Source organism: Polypterus senegalus, chromosome 2 (assembly GCF_016835505.1).
Source record: "Polypterus senegalus isolate Bchr_013 chromosome 2, ASM1683550v1, whole genome shotgun sequence".
NCBI classification, from domain to species: domain Eukaryota; kingdom Metazoa; phylum Chordata; class Cladistia; order Polypteriformes; family Polypteridae; genus Polypterus; species Polypterus senegalus.
Window position 1 is genome coordinate 214,209,602 of NC_053155.1, and position 20,663 is coordinate 214,230,264.

Here is a 20,663-nt window from a genome sequence, read left to right on the forward strand (position 1 = left end):
CTGCTATTAATATAGTATTTAATTCTAAATGATCACCATTGGCGACATTTCAGCTATCCTTTGTGAAAATCATTATTGTAGTATGAAGGCGTAAAAAACAACTGTAAAAATAAGCTTCTCCTACAACTGAAGGCAGCTATAGATAGGGAGAACATTAGTAGAATAAATGATCAAATATGTTTTTGTTCTTTATAGTCACATTAGTCTTACAAACAGAGATAATATATATTTTTACATATAGTATAGCCTTACAGACAGACACCAGTTTTTTCCAGTTTTTATTGAGGTTGAGCAGTTGAAGTCCATTGAAAAACCTGAAATGGTACAAAGGTAAGTAGCAGACTTCCAGACTTTAGAAAATAGTTTTGGTTGCCAAAAACTGAAAAATAATATAATTTAATTTTCAGAGTTATATTTAAAATGCTTTTTTTCGGAGAGAAAGTAATGGGTTTATAACATTTAGCTTTTCTGCAGCAATGGAGGTTAATTAAGCCTTAAGAGAATTATGCAAACAATTCCTGTAGGTGTTCCAACTATTACTTACAAGCCCCCGTCTGACTAAAAGGAGTGTTGGAACAAACTGTGTTACTCCTCTCAAACATTATTTGGATAATATTACAGCTGTATATTGCTATCATAATGGTAAGAAAAAAAAAAACAATTAACAAGGAAGACAGACCTTTACAAAAGGTCTTTATTCTGATAAATTATAAAGAAAGCCAGGGTATCAGTGAGAAGTTTCATACAAAATCAAAATAGACTTGGAAAATGGGGAAAACTCTGAGAGGAACAAACCCAAAGCCGCAACAGACAACAGAAGACAAGTTTGTTAGAGTCAATAGCTATTGTGATAGGAGTACAGTGATGGATGTAAGCAAGTGTCACTTTTTACTGAGAAGAGAAGAATTCAAGTTGTAGGTTTTATAGACATAGTGTCATTAAAAAAACTATTTCTATAATTGCAAAATAAGAACAAGAGGCTTACCTGGGTAAGAAACCACCAGTCTCTCTGTAATTAAAGCATAAAACAAGCTGTTTTTATAGCTTGTGAGGTCCCTCTTGTGCAAGCTGTTGTTTCACAAACCTGTCTTCTGATTCTATTGTGGTTTTGGGTTTGCCACATCTGTTCCTGTCAGAGTTTCCCCCAGTTTTCAACATCCTTTTGATGGTGTAGGAAACTGTCTTCAGTAATACCTTGGCTTTCTTTGAAATTTTTTTAGAAGACCTACACTTTTATGAGTTAGAGTGGTTTGTCTGTCTTCTTTAGTTAATTTCCTTTATCTCACATTTATGATAGCAAAATACAAAGCAGCACTGTACACATAATGCTTCACAGTTCATAGCAACACAGCTTATTCCACAACTGTTTTTATATACACAGAGGATTTGCAAGTAATCAACAAAAGTTGGGACACCTGAAGGAATTGTCTGAATTAACTTTCAAGGCATAATTAAATTCCAAAGCTGCAGAAAATCTGTTTTAGTTAACTCATTCATTACTTGTTTCCTGAAAAAGGACTTTTTGTATAACTCTAAAAATTGCACTATTTATTTTCGTTTTTGGCAAACCTAAATGTTTCTGTTAACCTCTGGCAGTATACCACTTATCTTTGTACAGTTTCAAGTTATTAAATGGACTTTCAACAAAAGCTGGAAAAACGGGTGTGTTCTAAAACTTTTGAGACAGGCAAACAGACAGATAGATACTTTCTTTGTCCCGGGTGGAAATTAAACCTTTACAGAAGAGAGAGGGAGAGGTAGAGGGAGATGCAGACAGAGAAAAAGTATCTATCTATACTAATAAAAGGCAAAGCCCTCACTGACTGACTGACTGACTGACTGACTGACTGACTGACTGACTGACTGACTGACTGACTGACTGACTGACTCACTCACTCACTCACTCACTCATCACTAATTCTCCAACTTCCCATGTAGGTGGAAGGCTGAAATTTGGCAGGCTCATTCCTTACAGCTTACTTACAAAAGTTAGGCAGGTTTCTTTTCGAAATTCTACGCGTAACGGTCATAACTGGAACCTACTTTCGTCCATATACTGTATACGGCCATAGCCTGCAGCTTGGTCGCCGTGTGAGGCGGAGTCGCATCTCGCATCATCACGCCTCCCACGTAATTGAGTGCCTGCCCATATAAAGTAAATATTTGCTGGTGAAGGACTGTGCTTAGCATATTCATAAGTGCAGCTACTGCGGAAACCCTCACTCAGTGAAAGTGCGAGAGAAACTTTTAAGTGCCGGGTCTGAGCTAAAATTAAATAAAGCCGTGGACATCATAAGATCGCACGAGATATTTGCGAGATGTAAGTTTAATGAGAAGACGCAGGGTATAAAGCCTCGATTCTAAAGACCTGGCAAAGTCATGGAGAACATGGAAGGATGAGTTCACATTATACATAGAACTTGCAATGCCGGAGGCAGAGGAAAACACTAAGGTCAGATTATTCCGTTATCTTATTGTAGAGATAGCGGCAGAGAATTGTGTCAGGCGCTGACCGGTGATGTAAGACCTGATGAGTTAACTATGAGCTTGAGTGGTGGGCCGTCAGGGCCTGCAAGGCCTTCCCTGCTGGCCTAAAAAAATATCTGAATCACAAGCTGATGTTAATTATATTTTGTCCGTGAATACTTATTAAATAATTCCAAATAGTCTGTCCGCTTCCTTTCATTGCTTTTCTGATGGTTGTGCTGCTTCCAGGCATGTATTTTTGTATTAAAGCATTTAACCAATCACATTTCACCCATCATTTGTTGCCAGGCAGAGAGGCCTTCACAATCCGTTCTGCAGGCACTCTAACACAGAATAAATGTCAATTAAACTGTTGCTTCAACCAATCAGATTTTGAGTTGGTGTCAGTAGGGCCCTCTAGCAGGCATACGGCAACGTCACCGTATTCAGACCCATTGATTGGATAGAAGCCGATATGAGGAACTCTACAAGGCCACTGAACGCACCACAGGCGCTCAGAGCGCAAGATCCTCACTAGCACTACCACCAACTCCATGGCAGGATTCTGGACAATATTATTTGCCAGACACAGACCAGACTTCAAGACCACAAAAAACTGTTGTTTGTCACGCTCCTCGACCCCCAGAAGTTTCTGGTATACAAGAAAAATTTCCGGCATGCAGCCTTCTCCAGTTTAACACAGAGGCACGGAGCACTTTTTGATCTGTCTCGGCTAAAAACAGAACTGACTGTAATGTATGCCATGGATGATTTTGCAGGAAAATCTCCCACTGATCTCCTTGACTTCCTTCATCAGAAAAATCTAAATGAGAGCATGGGGAAGCTGTACACATTGGTATATTTGGCGGTGACCATTCCCGTGTCCACTGCTTCTGTTGAGCGGACATTTTCAGCCCTAAAGCAAATTAAAACTTGCCAGAAATACGACAGGGCAGGTTCGACTTTCAGCATTAGCTTCGATGGCGATAGAAAGGGACTTTTTGATGGAACTGAAGTGCATGGATAATCTGTACAACAGAGTAATTGAACTGTTTTTGAGGAAAGAGAGGAGGATGGATTTTGTTTACAAATAATCCGAATTTTTGGTGAGTAAAATGTTGCGATTTTCCTAAATAATATTGCAACTTTATGAGTTATTATTGATGTTTTTTTATGTGTGTCACTGCTGTAGCTGCAGTAGAAAGGAACTTGTTCACCCCTGGTTTGTCTATTCAATAAAGGCATTTATTGTGGCTACAGGAGTTATCTGTGATGCAGCGGCTCTTTATACTGTATTTCTGCATATTAAGATGGGTTTTTATAACCATAAATTAGTTTTTGGGGGCGGGCTGATTCAGACTGAGCACTACTGAAGGCCTAGGTGTGAAATGCACGGTCCGCCACTGGACCAGATGATACGCAAATTTGATGAACATTACAACCCGAAAATAAACAAAACTGTAGAGAGGTTCAGATTATACTTCTCCCAGCGCGTCTCTCTAAATCCTCCGTGCGGGAACATTATCATAAGGTTTAACAATCTTATTGTTACACCTTCTACGTGCATCCAACTGTCTATATTACAAAGTGTTCCTTGCTTTACTGCTGGCTGCTTCTTTCCATTCACCTTCCTAGCTCTTTATTTAAACAGTTTTCCTTCTCCCTTTTCCGCTCCTTCACTGTCTTCTCCCTTTTCGTTCAAAATACACGCCTCCTTGCCTTTTTACAGTCAGCTCCCCTTACATCACACCATGGTACGTTTAGCACAAATGAATACCAGGAATGCCTGTTAAACATGAGTAGCAATTTGCATAGTGAACACTTCGATGAATGAATCCTGTTATCTTTACAATGGTTGACAAACACGGAAAAACTTCAAAACAACACATCCTCCAAATATGAACCTGATTGAAAGAAATAATGATAATCAAATCCTTGATGACAGCAACACTCATAACAGTGACAAAACAATTACATTGACAATCAGGTTATGTTATTTTTAAAATGTTTCCATTCTGTTTCATAACTTCTTGAACACACTACTTTTCCGCTGTGAAGCATGGGTATTTTGCTAGTAGATAATATATAAATAATATAAGAAGCAACAAACCCCAGCTTCTAGCTTGGATGCTGGAGAGCTGTTGTTGTCAATAACTGGCAGTATGATGGTCAGAACTGTCCAGATGTACATGTGAACACATTAACATTTTAATACAGCAGGTCCAATCTGTTGCATCCATAAAAAGAACTTGCCATGAGAAGTTTGTTAATAATGACTCACTCTTAAGAGTCTTCATTTCAGAGTTAATCACTTCAGTCAGTGATTAGAGTAAATATAACTACTACATCAAATTCTACCAAATGCAGTGGAACTATATAAAAAAAATAAATAAATTATATATATATCAACCTCCTCCAAGGCAATAATGTGGACAAATTCAGTCAGCATTTCAAAGTCTTGGACACACATATCAGCTTTAATTGTAATGTGCTTGCATCATATATTTCTCATTCACATAAGTCTCCTGAACCCCTCCTACTTTTTTCACTCTGTCTCATCATATTGGATGAAACCCGTCCTGCCTTAAATAGCATCTGAAATAGGAAGTTTAAGTCATCTGTATCAATAACACAAATGCCACAGTAAATTAACTCACTGTAGTTTGGCTTGAAATGCAACAGTCCTTTTAACTTAAAAAAGGATAAAACATTTCTTATGTGGTGGATGGGCAGGTTTGAAACCTTCTCCACCTTACTTTATCCTCGCTCTGGACTGTCACCCTTTCCATCCTTGGACTAGCTGCTCCTATGATAAGGTGGGGGATAGCTCGTTTGACGGTAGTTACTGTAGTGCTACCAGTCATTTTTCTCAGAGTTTCTTATATACTCAAATGATAGTAGACGTAAGGTAACCTTAGATCTATTATGCTCATCCTGTGACATCCTTCAAGTTCATAGCTTGTCTAAAAAGGCAGTTGAGTGGGACAGAAGCTCAATTCAATTTAAAAATTCATTAAAAAAACTACAATTATCAGACAGCAAGCCAAATCTTAACATTATTAAATAATAATAAAAAAAGCTTATTAAAAATAGTAGAGAGACAACTTCTGCATGATGCGGCACCCAGAATAAATACCTTATATATACATATACACACACACACAAAAATTGATAACGCTAATATTTCAATCCTACACCACAAAAATTTATTATTGAAATTCCTGTTTTGATTGTGCATTGCACTATCCATTTCACTTTTTTGAACATCAATGGATACCTATGCAATTGATCTACTGTATACAGACCGATTTGTTTAATTTTATAGTGTCTTGCCTACCTTTTTCAGCCTGCTCTATGATCTGCCTTACAGCCTTCTTTAAGCTGTTAGCTCTAAGCATAAGCTGCTCTCTTGGTTTAAAGAATTTATGTGGGGATGCCTTTTCTGTGAGGTTTTCTTCCATCTTTTCCTTCAGTTCAGTAAGTGATTCTTCACTGAGTTCTCCTTCATCCTCAAGCTCAGCCTCCTCATCTAGTTCCTCCTCCTCCTCTCCTTCCTCTTCCACAATTGGTGGAGTGCTATGTGGAGGGCATGTTGAGGACTGGGCTTCTGTATTTAGGGCCTGAAGTAAGGAATCTAGCTTCTCATTAAGCACAGTGCACTGAAAAACAACATATTTGAAACTGAGTATATTATTGTGAATACCAGAAACAGCCTCTTTGATTGCAGTTAAACACCAGATGCAATGCATATTCATACAAGTTAAGTGAAAGTAAGTAACTTGTTCTAGGTCACCCACAACATTTTGGTATCAACCCCACTAGACTGCATTGCTCAGAAATTTAAATATGTCACCCAACTACAATTATAGTAAGTTCTAAAGCAGCCTTACACAATACTGACTTCTAAAAAATCTTAATATGAAATCATATCTAGTACTGCATCTGAAATTTTGACATGATATAGCTAAGATTTTTACAGAATTTCCTGTAACTAACATTGCATTTATTGTCCAACTCAAAATTTTACCTTAATAGACATGGCTTCTGCTTCTTCTGTGTTGTCCCCTGTTTTCTCGTATGATTTTCCAACTTTAGCAACAAAATCTTTAACAGTTTCACACAAAACTCTGTGCAACAAAAAATGTTGATCAGGTATTGTATTTTTTCTACTACACAATAACCTAAACACTCATCTAAACCATCAACCTTATGCAACATTTCACTCATACTCTGAAAGATGTGCATTTTGTTTTCACCTTTTTTACGCTGCAGTTATTATTATAAAGAGTTATGACATATATATAAATCTGAAAATGAACATGTTTTCAAGAAAATGAAAAAACAAGAATATCTGAAAAATGAATCAACTATAATGATCATGTGCAGCTAATTTTACATAACTAGTAGGACTTGAACTTAGGATGATGGTATTTTGTAGAAGCAACACTATTTACTATGCCAGAGTGACGACCTAACGTTGTTAATTAAAATGCTGAAATCAAGATAAATCATGTGAAAAACATTGTTCCACTATAACCAACAGTATTTAAGTGGCACAACGTACATTAGACATAAATAAATACAAATAAATCTTTCAGTACCCTGGCTGCATAAGTAACCTACAAGAAAAAGCTGAATTCAAAGAATTTAACTCATCAATAAATGAAAACAATCGGCTCAACTATAGAATGGCTTTAAGATCAATGTCCTGGAATTGGCAAATCAAAGCCTAGTTGTCAATCATATTCAAAATATAAGGAATAAACAAGACTTGGTTCATAAGACAATTTGACTGAGCTTGAACTCTTGTTCAGAGAATATTCTTGTTAAAAAATTTTTTATCACTACCAGTTTGTTCCTCACAAGTTCAAATAATTATATTTATAGACAAAATATAATTCAAGAGATAATAATAAGTGAGAAAGAGAAACATGCACCATCTTCATTATAGTTAATATCTTAACACCCAAATATCAGTTAGGTAGACTCACTTTGCGGATGATATGACAACAGAGTGCTGGTCAGAGTTAAGGATTTTTGTCAAGTGAGCAGCTACAGAATCTTCATAAGCAGAGATCTGGAACTTCAAAAAAGCAGAATAATCTTGTATGAAAAACATAGCCATTAATTTCAATGGATAGAATCTGAACAAATTGTTGCTACATATTTAGCTAACACCTTTATCCAGAGCAACTTATAATAACTGTAAAAGTTAAAATTGTTTGTGTTTAGAGCACAGGCAATTTAAGCATAACCACTAGACAATTGCAGAAAGGCATTTCTTAAGTATATTAAAAAAAGACAACAAAAACTGTTATGACTATAACATGGAAGAAAATGTGTGCAAAAAATGAAATTGTATTCATTGCAACACAGGTAAAAGTGAGTGCATTATTGTGTATTAGTTAAGGTAAGTTTGGCCAAGAAAGCAAATAGAATTCCAGTGTGGTTATATGTTGTGGAAATTATTTTGTAAAATTATTACAGTATACACTTACTTGGCATTCTTCTTCAGATTCTCCTTCAGGAGTTACATTAAAACTTTGCTTTGGTGGTATTTTTATTTCATATGTCATTATACTCCATCTATAAAGCCAAGAAATACAGTTGACTAAGAAAGCGCATGTAACCCTTGGTTGGCTTTCACTGCTTGACTCTAAATACTAATCCAAACATTTAAACAAAAAATGCTGAAAATTTAACAGTAAACTCAACTAAATTCAAAAATGAAGCCAGTTCACAGTTTAGTCTTGTACAAGAAGACTATCATTGAATATCAACCTGCCTCAACACTCAGTTATATCAAGACAATTTATAGCTGCTATGACAAGTAACACCATGTTTAAATAAAATATAAGGGTGTCCATTTGGAAGGACGCACTACTCATAAACACAAGCACAACACATGTATATGCTTTAGAAAATCAAAATCTATAGTTTTTTTGTTTAACTATAAGTTTAATTTTCTTGAAAAAGCTGCAATTTTGACAAATTTATTAATTGGTAAGTTTACAGTATTTCATTACATAGCAGCAAAGTTTTGCATAGGGGTATAGTAACATATTTTACAAGACTGAAATTAAGTGTTGCTGCAGAATTTCTAAATGCACTGCCAGTTCTGACAAAGCTAATATAAAACCATTGATCATTCTTTACTCTGTAATGGCACAAAATAAACACTTAAGAATTATGCCTAGTACTGGAGTGAACTTGTGACTTGTAAGTAATTTTTAGAGGACTCATACATCAAAGATTATTTGAATTTAAGCTAAAATATGGATCAAGAAAAGCCACCATACCTATCTAGCATTTTTGTACTGGCTCGCTCCAACTTTTCCAGAATTTGTGGAAGTTGTGTGTCATCATCACATGATGCTCCCCAACCAAGAACACGAGCAAGATCATTTCCTGTACCCAGAGGAAGCACACCAAGTTGACACTGAAACAGAAATAATTTGATTGTCACCACTAGTAAGTGCTATAGCAAATAATTTCAGTGATCAAAGAATAAATTACAATGGATCCAACAAGGTTTCCAAATGACAATTAAAGAATATTTGTTTGTAATATAAAAAAATATATAAAGGAAGAAAGAAAAAAATTTCCACACTTACAGATAATGGTAAACATGCATTTAACTGTAACATTTACACTATAATTGAGGTTTTTACTCAGCATCTGATTAAAAAGTATTTAATGACCAAATTCTCTTTAATTTTTTCATCTGTCCCTTCTTTTTACATTGTATATTTGCCAAAATAGAAGAGCAGTAGACTCTGAATTTTTGCTGGTAAATTAAACAGGCTTGCAATCATTTTTGTTAATTTGAAGCAACTGGCAAATATTTTTGGTTGGGAAAAATGTTTAATTTCAGCATATACTATTTGCAGTTCTACTGCATTTGGTAGAATTTGATGTAGTAGTTATATTATATTTACTCTAACCCTATAGTATTTCAAGTCTAGCTATTAAAAGAAAATGTGTACCTATCTTTTCAGAAATGAGTTTGAAAAATCTTTACCGGTTACTAGTTCACTACCAAATTTCTCCCCACATTTAAAACCAAAGGTAAAACTAAGAAATAAATGTAGTCATGGCCGTTAAATTGCCTATGATTATTAAATTGTATGGGTATGCTATAAAAACTTGTGCTGTTGATTAGGAAATATGATCAGCTTTACAATTAAACAAATGGCAGATTTCATATTAATTAATTAATACTTCCCAGGCAATATTTACATTACTGTTTATTAATGGCATAGAAAAATTCTAGCTGCTTAAACATTCATCTGTTCTGCAGGTATGTGACTAGTAACAAAATATTAGGCAGCTAAAATAATGGGAGCACATTTAATAAGACAACAAAGCTATATTTTGCACGAAAAGAAAGAAATGGCTCAGTCACAACCTTTATCACCACCAGAGAGGGGAGGGAAAAAATTCAGCACAAAAAAAAAACACACATGTGTCAGCACCTCTCTGTTTAAACAATTCATGTATTTATTTCTGAAGAGATGGTTCATAAATAAATTCCTATACTTACTGTACGTGTTATTGGTCAGAATAGTCAATCTAGAGACAAAATATGGCAGACAAGTAGACCTTTTTGCATAAGGTACTCTTCACCAAATAATAAAAAAGCAATGCTCATTTTAATAGTTTAATGATACAATCTTGATTACCAAATCCACTGAGAACAAAACTTCTTTATAACAAACTTATCATAAAATGCACTACATTATAATTAATTTATTTGTCTGCTAGAGTGCTGTGATGGTCATTTTGCAATCTCTCTACATGGAACAGTCATTGTATGACACTGACATTTTGCATACTGTAGAAGGCAAAGTTATTATATACAGTGGCATGCAAATGTTTGGGCACCCTTGCTTAAATTGTCTGTTACTGTGAATAGTTAAGTGAGCAGAAGATGAACTGATCAACAAAGACATAATGTTATAGATGACACATTTCTTTAATATTTTAAGCAAGATTACATTTTTATTTCCAACATTCAAAACATTCATTATCAGTATGTCACAAAAACGTAAAACAATATCTTCAGAATTTAAAATGGAGATTGTCAAGAGAGTACAAGTTGGAGAAAACAAATCCCATGTAGACTACATTCACTTCCAATATCAAAGTTTCTTATAATGACCTCAAGTTCTGGAACACATATTCTTAATACTAAATACTAATGCAATACCTTGGATAATTAAGCAATTTTAGCAAGAAAGGCAGGGCCTGCATAAATTTATCTAAAAATACAGATTAATGCCACAGTATTAAATATTTAAAATCAGCACCGAGCAAAAAATACTGAGTGGAACCAACAGGATAAGCACACGTAACTATTATAAACAGTAGTAGTTAAAATGAGCAGCTCAATAAATATAAAACCAAGAAAAACACTCTATAAAGATAAAGGCACCATAAAGATTGAATACATATGTACTGTTACCTGTTACAGAAATATATACTGAACATGTTAATAAAATACACTAAATTTTATTACAAAACAGCTAAAGAAAATCAGAAGTGCAATTAAAATATACAGTATCACTATTAACTAAATATAAAGAATTTTAGTAGATCTCATTTTATCCATAAACATTAGGCATGCATACCAAATGTTTATTGCTTTCATAATGAATGTGTTATGTTTGCAATATAAAAGCATTGTTAGCATGCATTTGTATGTTATTTTATGCACCTATAGATTTGTGGTGAATTGACTGCCAATATCTTCATTAAATTATTACCATACTATATAGTACAAATAAACACACTTGTTGCTAGTTCTGCTGGTTTCAAAACATCAGCAACACTACAGTAGACAAAGATTACTAAACAAACCAACAGCAATAAACCTCAATAAACCACAACAGCAACACTTTAAAAACATAAATAATAGATACAAACATACAACATTTACAAGTAACACAGTAAAAGTTGGTCTATAGAAATATAATGCTAGCCCACAGTAATTGAATTGATCCTTGCAGCATCTTGCCTCACGACTGCATTGACACTGCAACATCACTACAGTTTTATTTATATATATATTTTTTCAAGGTCTTTAAGGAGGTTTATGTTTTTCCCCTCAATATCATAATCAATTTTTCCTGCTCTGTACTCCTTGCAGCACACAGGCTCTGATCATTCTCTGTTTATTACATACACACACACACACACACACACACACACACACACACACACACACACACACACACGTGTTACAGAATAACACACATCATACATAGCCACAAAGTGGATAAATCATAAATTGCATCAGAGGTGATGGACTGCTGCCTGCCATACATACATAAAGTAACATAATGGCATGTTTTAATAATTTCATGTTTTACAGAAACACACTTGGTCTTGTTGGTATTAATTGCAACTCAAAATGTGTACACATGAAGCAAGGACATGTGTAATAGAAACATATCTATTATAAATTCCTAAATTAATAGTCCAGGCAGAAGTGATTACAATAAAAAAAAAACAACAGACTCCCAGTAAATCAGATTTTCAATTGGCTATGGATTTCTTAGTAAACTATCAGCAATAAGCACAAAGCACAAGCTAGCCCATAGCTGAGCACTTGGATACGTGAATCCATACTGAGGCAATTTAGAATGAAAATGAAGAATAGTGGGTCATCCATTAATCTATTTTTAAATTCACAAAAGAAATACCCACTTAACAGTTTTATATTGATATTGTTACTGATCAATTTGTTTTCACTTCCTCAACGTGTTAATTTAATTTAGAGGTGGTAAGAAACCCATGTTTACTGGAAGGTCAGGTCACAGCTTTTTCTTGTCTTAAAGCAGACAAAGGAATTGGACTGCATGAGTTTGTTTAGATCTTTTTAGGCTCTTCAGTTATCCCAGTGTTCAGTGAGTGGCTGGAAATTACTTTCTGGCAAACGAAATTATTAAAAAGGTCATTTATTTCTAAAACAGATTTTGTTTGTTTCCTTACCAAGATTACACAAAGTAGACTACTTTCCTTCTCCTGTTGATTACATGCCTGAGCTTCAGCTAAACGCGTAGCCTGTGTAAATAACTGGAATGTGTTGTGAACTTGTGATTTATGTTAGATCCTTCAATAAAAGAAGAAAGGGTATGAAGGGCAAGAGAGACAAAACATGCTCAGGACAAAACTAGATTTGTTCACCAAATGCTAACACTATTACCAAATTAAAACAACAAAACATGCTTGTATTCAGGGACAAACCAATAGTCAGTTCCAAATATCAACAATTCTGAAAATAAATTGCCCAAATAACTTGTTTTCTCATTCTGAAAGAGAACTTTCCTTTATTTGAAACACATTAAATATTTTCAAACCATTGTGGCTAGCCCTTAAGATGGTCACTATGACACAATCAACCTAATGAAATATGGCAAAATAGAAATCCAATCACAAACAGCAACACTTGATGACATCCCCACCATGTAACACAATGATAACATCTAAATAAAATAAAAACAAAATGAAAAAGAAAGATTGTCTCTATCCTAAATAGACAGGATATTTTATTTTATATCAAAATATGAAAACAAAACTGCACAGTTAATTATTTAGACAATCACCTATGGTACACCTCTGTTTCTGTATTAGTGATGTTACAATACCAGAATTTTTGTATTTGACACAAATACTAGTAAACTTTTATTATAATACCATGGCAAAAACAGAAATCCCATTTGATGGCTTTTTATTAAGGTACCTCCATTTACTGAAATGAACAATATAGTGCTTTTTTCTGTAATACAATATAAAATATACAAATACTAACAGTAACAACAGCTTTAAATTACTGGTATATGTATCAAGTTGTTACACAACTATCATTTAAAGCAGGAATCTCTAAAGTACGCGGATATGGTTTTATCCGGGTCATGGAAGAATTGTGCGGAAATGCGCCAATTGGACTAATTTTCCAATGAGGATCTGCAAAAAAAAAATGGGGTGTTGATAGATTTCAAATGCATTAGTTAAAATTGTGTTCAAAATATATATTCCATATTATGTTAATATTAATAAATATTAATATTATTCACAACTTTATTTAATAGTGAATCGTAATTGTATACTTCGCGGTAATTCCTTGTATTTGTTCGGCCTCGAACGACAGTGTCAATTCGCGGCATTGTAGGTAGCTCTGTTGCTGTGACTAATCTTTAAATTGAATCTGGAAGTTTGTTACTAGTTGTTACAGTTAATTGTCCATAAGAATACTTGCAGTGGTGCAGTGTAATACACAATTTGTAATTGCATAAATTTATATTTAAAGGTGTGTATTCACTTATTCACATATTTGCTTATACGGAGTTCTCGTGATTTTAATAATTTCATAATTATTTCTAAATTTATTTTCTTTTATAGTTTTAACATGGATAGGTAAAAGAAAAGTTGATCATGAATGACGTGTGTTTAATGAAGAATGGGGCATAAAATACTTCATATAATCGATGTCAAAGGATAAATTTGTAAAGACACTGTTGCTGTGTTGAAAGAATACAATATATGCCGCAACTATGAAACAAAGCATGCTTCAACGTTTTCGCAATTTAAAGAAAAGGAGCATTCAAATAAATTTGAACCATTATGTCATTGTCTGTGTTCGCAGGAAGACTTATTTACAAAAGCAAACTCAGAAAATGAAGCCTTAACCTTGGTAAGCTACAAGGTTGCTTATGTTTTGGCTAAAAGAGGAAAACCATTCATTGATGGCAATATCATCAATGCATGATGGAAGCAGTGGCTGAGTTATGCCCAGAAAATCTGTTTGAAATGATAAGTCTTGTGCCAAATACTATTACTCATCGGGAAGAAAATAAGGGAAATAGCATTATGCAGCAAGTTGTAGGCAAAGCACAATGTTTTAGTCGGTATTCTCTCACGCTGGATGAATCAACAGATGTTTGTAATACCTTGCAACTTGTAATTTTTTCGTGGCATTGACGATGAACTTAATGTCACACAGGAATTACCATCACTTCACAGCATGCATGGCACTACAATATGAGAGGATATCTTCAAAGAAATTCAAAAAACACTAACAGAATATAATTTGGACTGGAATCGTCTGCAGTGCATGACAGTTGATGGAGGAAAAAACATGTCTTGTATAAAGATGGGTTAGGTTGAACAAATCACAAAAGCTTGTGAGGATGCAGGAATATCAAAACCAGTGTTTCTTCACTGTGTTATCCACCAACAATCACTTTGTGGAAAATACGTTTATATGTGCTGTGTCTTGAAATCTGTTATTTCTATGGTGAATTTCATTCGCTCTCATGCACTTAATCATCACCAGCTTGTCTTTTTTCGAGGAATGTGATTTAGAGTATGCTGACCTGATATATACTGCAGTTCGATGGCTTAGCTATGAAAAAGTCCTTTCACACTTCTTTCATCTCAGGAATGAAATTAATATATTTCTTACAGAGAAAAAACATTATGAACCACTTTTATCAGATACTGAGTGGCTTTGGAAATTGCCATTTTTTGCAGATCTGGTGAACCACATGAACAATTTGAATTTAAAGTTGCAGGGTGAAAATAACTTAATTTCTGATTTATTAACTCATATCAAGACATTCAGAGCAAAGTTGATACTTCTGGAAGGCCAGGTGAATGATTGTAACTTTGCTCATACTGTATATACCATACTGTGCAGAATTGCATAAAAAGGGTGAGGCAGAATTTCCTTTCTTGTTCACAAATTTAGTTATTTCAGATCCATCCATCCATTATCCAATCCGCTATATCCTAATTACAGGGTCACGGGGGACTGCTGGAACCAATCCCAGCCAACACAGGGCGCAAGGCAGGAAACAAACCCCAGGCAGGGCGCCAGCCCACCGCAGGGCACAAACACACCAAGCACACACTAGGGACAATTTAAGATCGCCAATGCACCTAACCTGCATGTCTTTGGATTGTGGGAAGAAACCGGAGTACCGGGAGGAAACCCACGCAGACACGGGGAGAACATGTGGGAGGAAACCGGAGTACCCGGAGGAAACCCACGCAGACACGGGGAGAACATGCAAACTCCACGCAGGGAGGACCCGGGAAGCGAACCCGGGTCTCTTAACTGCAGCGCAGCAGCGCTACCCACTGCACCACTGTGCCGCCAGTTGCTGATGTCCCAAGTCAAATTCAAACGGAAATTATTTAACTTCAGGCAAATGAACATATTAAAGACGAATACAAGGAAGGAAACTTGACTGATTTTTATACATTTTTGAACTCAAAACAGTTTCCATATGTGAAGAAATTTGCTTGTAAATTTATCTCCATTTTTGGGACAACATATCTTTGCGAACAAATTTTTTCCAGAATGAAATATATCAAGTCAAAATATAGTACAGGGCAAATTTATCTGATCAACACTTGTTGCTACTTGTAATTAGCGTTTCAAAATTTGAACCTTTAATTTAATAAGATTTTAAAAACACAAAAAGAGTTCTATCATTCACATTAATGGTTTTATTATAATTTGTGATAAAAATATGAGAATTTGCTGGTAGTGTTCATCGTCATTAATATGTAAAATTTAATCTCACATACTCTGTAATTAGTTTAAAAATTTTTCTGCTTTCAATAAAACTCATATATCTAGAGTAATTTATCTTTTTTTTTTACTACGGCTCGCTGAAAAGTGCTGAAGTACCCAATACGGCCCACAAGGCGAAAAGTTTGGAGACCCCTGATTTAAAGAAACAACTATTGGCATTCGTAAATATCTAAAAACTGTGCAGGGCTTGAATTTTAATTGTGACAGAGATGACAATCTCTCCAGTGTAACAACAAATGGGTAGTTTATGATCTTGGGGGTATTTCAGCATAGGGTTAAAAAAAAAAATGGCATCATCATAAACTACTTATTTACCTTAGCATGTGCACATTCTATATTTATTCTAATATTTTCCATCCAGTAACTCAAAAATACTGCTTAAAATCAATAGTAAATATAAAAAGTTAAAAAATCATATGTACTGTTGAAATAGTAAATTCCAAAATAATTCAATATATTTACATTTAAGCAAACTCTTTAAAGCCACTTTTGAAGTCTGTTTACAAGGTGAGCTATTTTTATATGTAATTTTTACTCACTTTTAACTCATCTGTTATTGTGCCTTCTGAAATAATTTGTCTACTTGTACTCATGCAGGATCATAGTATCTAGCTTTCTCGGTACTACCAATACTGTAATAAATCAGGTAGTTACATTTTAAAAAACTTGGCACCAAACTAGTACCAAAGTATTTTTTTTTGGTGATATCTGTATTATCTAATTTATACCCACTATGTAAACTATATAAATATATTTTTCATATTGTTATTATTTATGAATATTATCAATACATTATTTAAAGTGTAACTTAACTCCTTCTTTGTGCCACACTGTACTTTCTGCTAAAATTTCAAAATTAATTACAAATAAAAAACACAGTCAACATATAGAAATCATAATTTCCTATATACAGTATGAACATCTGACACTACAGTAGAGTCTCGCTTATCCGACATAAACGGGCCGGCAGAACATCGGATAAGCGAAAATGTTGGATAATGGGAGGTGTTAAGAAAAAGCCTATTAAACATCAAACTATGTTATAATTTTACACATTACAAACCTTGGTTCACCAACGTCTCTGGACACGTACAAATCGGGTTATGACCAAAAAGTTTGCCAAACTTTTGCATATGTTCCTGAACACACACTAGGTATACGAACGAGCCAGTTTCCTATTTGGTTTGTGCTCGCCGATGATTTCCGCACGTGTTCAGTCTCTCCATGTGCATTCCCTGTGCAGCAAGAGACACAGGCAGACACATGCGGACGTGAGAAAGAGACACAAGCACGCACACACACACACGTGCGAAAGAGAGACACACGTGTACACACACGCGCACGAGAGAAACAAAGACACACGCGTACACACACGCGCAAGAGAGATACACACAGGCGCGCACACACACGCGTGAGAGAGAGAGACACACACTGGCGCGTGTGCGAGAGAGGGGACGTCGGATAATACAGAATGTTGGATAAGCGAGACTCTACTGTATTTTAAAAAGGGCTCTCCTTTATTTTGTACTATACTAAAATGTAATGACATTAATTTATTAAGCAATATAGTACTTCTAGTTATGCCTTTCTTTCTAAAGTTTAACAGAAACTGCTGAAAAATATAAATTTTCTATGAAATTTAAAATCTGTCACCGTGTTTGCAGCACAGGAACAGTTTCAGCATGTATTTTAATACAATTACCTAACAATCTTTTAGATTCTGCCTGAGAATTTTGTTGGCCATTGTTCTTGTAATACCTTCGTATGTACAGAAAACTATGGTACTTTCTCATTTCTGTCAGCAGGTACAGTGTTATTCAAGGGGCAGAGCTAGAGCCATCTCCATTTTCTCTATAAATTTTGCCATTAGGGGGCATACGAAACAATATTTCAAATGTATTGTGAACCCAATAGCAGTAAGAAAAAGCATAATGCTATATAGGGCATGAGTGGTAACCATAACTGAAATAAAATTGAGACATTGAACTGCATTAACTGGTGGGAGAGATAAACCCAATAGAGAATTTGCTGTTTTTATACTTAAGATAAGCAGGAAAACTGTAACAAAACATTTTAAAAACCATGCTTATTTTGAAATTGCAGAGTGGTAAATGCAATAAAGCAATAGGTATAGTATAACAGAAGTATACATAATAAGCCATTCTAGGGTAAGTCTAAAGGAAAAACAACCCAACACTCTATTTTTAACAAACAGCACTGTGGGTGTTTTTTTATTTAAAAAAATCATCACATCTTTGTATCCATACATAACTTTTCTATTCAGCATTTAAACTGAAAATGAACAATGAATGCTGTATTTTCTCAGTTTTAATAATCATGAAAAGGAACTTAATTTGTATTTGGATGACATTTCATAATAAACATCTTTTATCTGATCTAAACATTTAAAATGTTTTCTTCTGATAAAACTTCATCACTAATACCAATGAAGACTGTGGACATCTACTATACAGGGAAACAAAAAAAAAATATTTTATATCTTTGACACATGTTTAATTATTTCTTAAGCATGTATCATTCATATTTCTTCAGGCTTTCTCAGAAGTTTAACAAGTGTAGCCAAGCAAAGTTTGTTATGTCTTGTATACCTCCAAATACACCCTTATGTTACATGGCTAGTTAAGATATGCAATCAAATAAGGGATATTTTATATGTTTGTAGCCCAATATCTTATATAGTAAAATTGATAAAAAGGTTAAAAGAAACCTTGTGGAAAGCTATTAAATGTTTATAAAGCATGAAAAAACATTAAAGTTAGTTTATTACCAAATGTAGGATGCAAAATGTATATTTTTAGATAGGCCAGGAAAGAAGAGTAAGTTGGAACATGGGTGAAAATAAAAAAAAATATTTAGGAGGACTCCAAACTAATTTAACTAACCTGTTTGTGAAGATTTAACTTGTCAATTTCAGACAAAACCCATCCAACACTGCCATCTCCACCACATACAAGGATGCGAAAATTATCAAACTTATGGAATAAGCGTAAACTGTAAAAGAAGGCACAAACGTTTTCCTTAGTGTATAATGAACAGGTTTTATTTATATAGATTGATTCCATCATGTTTACCCATAAAATAGAGTAACCCAATAATATTTAATAAAGAAGTACACTAGCAATAGGTTAAATAAGTAAATAAATACCATTCACTTCAAAGACGTAAGTTTTAAAAGTATTAAAATTAATTCTAATTTAATTTGTAAAGAGGCTTCTGAACATGTACTATAAAAATTTTACCTTTCTGTTGGGAAACAATATATGAAAAACTATTATGTACTATAAACATTTTACCTTTCTGTTGGGAAACAATATATGAAAAACTATTATGTCCAATTTTACATCTGAAAACTGCGTGAAAAGGTGGGTTTTCAAAACCATAATGTGTTCAAGATTTAGAGTATTTGTTTACAGCTAGCTACTCAAATTTCTTAAGAGTAATACACAGCAGATGTTAAAAGCAGTAACAAAACAAAAGCATAGAATTTCCCAAATGAATGCAATTCAAGCTACTTAAGTAAATTCAGGTTCTTAGTGTGCACAAAAAATATTCATACCCTAAATGAGGTCCCCCGTTGACTAAATCAAAAACCTGAGCTGGGTTGAGTAATTGTTTAAATCTGCGAAGGAATTTAACACCTTGGTTGTCGCCACTTTTGGAATTCACAAAGACTAGTAGTGGACTGGCACAAGATGGAGGACAAGTAGCCTTCCAAAATCCTGCAGCATCCCCCCAAAAAAAAATAAAATAAGGGAACATTAAAATTAATTATGCATGAATGACAAAGACAAAACTTCTACTCTGCTACATAAAGCTGAGATTTTAAAGGCTGAAAGCAACAAATAACCTTCTTACTTGTTAAATCTGTGATGACAAAGTAAACTACAATTATATTAATTTTTTTATAAACATTATTAAATTAAGGTAAAGGTAAAAACAGTTTATGTTTTTAAGAAAGCAAAGTTTATGCTATTGCACTACTAATTGTTTGATACTACTATCTAGCCCAAAACTGTGATGAACGCTCCATTGGTTGTAATCCTTATGAAACTTTTCATAGAACATTTCTTATAGTATGTGTTCTATGTATATACGTCTTTATGTAAATCAGATCAAGCTTGACTGATAAATCATCTGTAAACACACAACCTAGAGCATGTAGCAATTTAGCCTCTGCCATTTTAGAAAATCATAGAAAAAAATTACTCAAAACTTTAAAATACTCAACCATGTATCTGGTCTCAGAGTCCAAAGCTAATTAGGCTATCTGGAACATAATTTTTAAATCTCAAATAAGCATCAATAAGTTTATTTATAAATAATAATTAATACAGCCACAATACAACCACAATTACAAAGTGTGCAATTTAGTACAAAAGATAATGCATCTACAAAGGTCTACAAAGGTATGATAAACAGAAAAATGTATTAAAGAAGAAATAAGTATAATGTGTTAATAAAAAAAATATTTTCTTACTCTTTGTAAATATAATCATAAAAAGGGCATACAAATAATGCATTATTACATTAAAGTTATGTACAAGCAGCTCATATAAATGAAACAACTCATTAT

At 34.1% G+C, this 20,663-nt stretch overlaps 1 protein-coding gene across 1 annotated transcript in view; it reads right to left on the bottom strand.

Moving 5' to 3' along the window:
• Positions 1–20,663, bottom strand: part of dgkh (diacylglycerol kinase, eta) — a 422,493-nt gene that overhangs the window by 55,006 nt on the left and 346,824 nt on the right. The window contains 7 exon segments of the mRNA XM_039745288.1: positions 5,804–6,125; positions 6,494–6,593; positions 7,458–7,549; positions 7,965–8,052; positions 8,766–8,905; positions 18,973–19,081; positions 19,647–19,809. Of these exon segments, the coding sequence (XP_039601222.1) occupies positions 5,804–6,125; positions 6,494–6,593; positions 7,458–7,549; positions 7,965–8,052; positions 8,766–8,905; positions 18,973–19,081; positions 19,647–19,809 (1,014 nt within the window).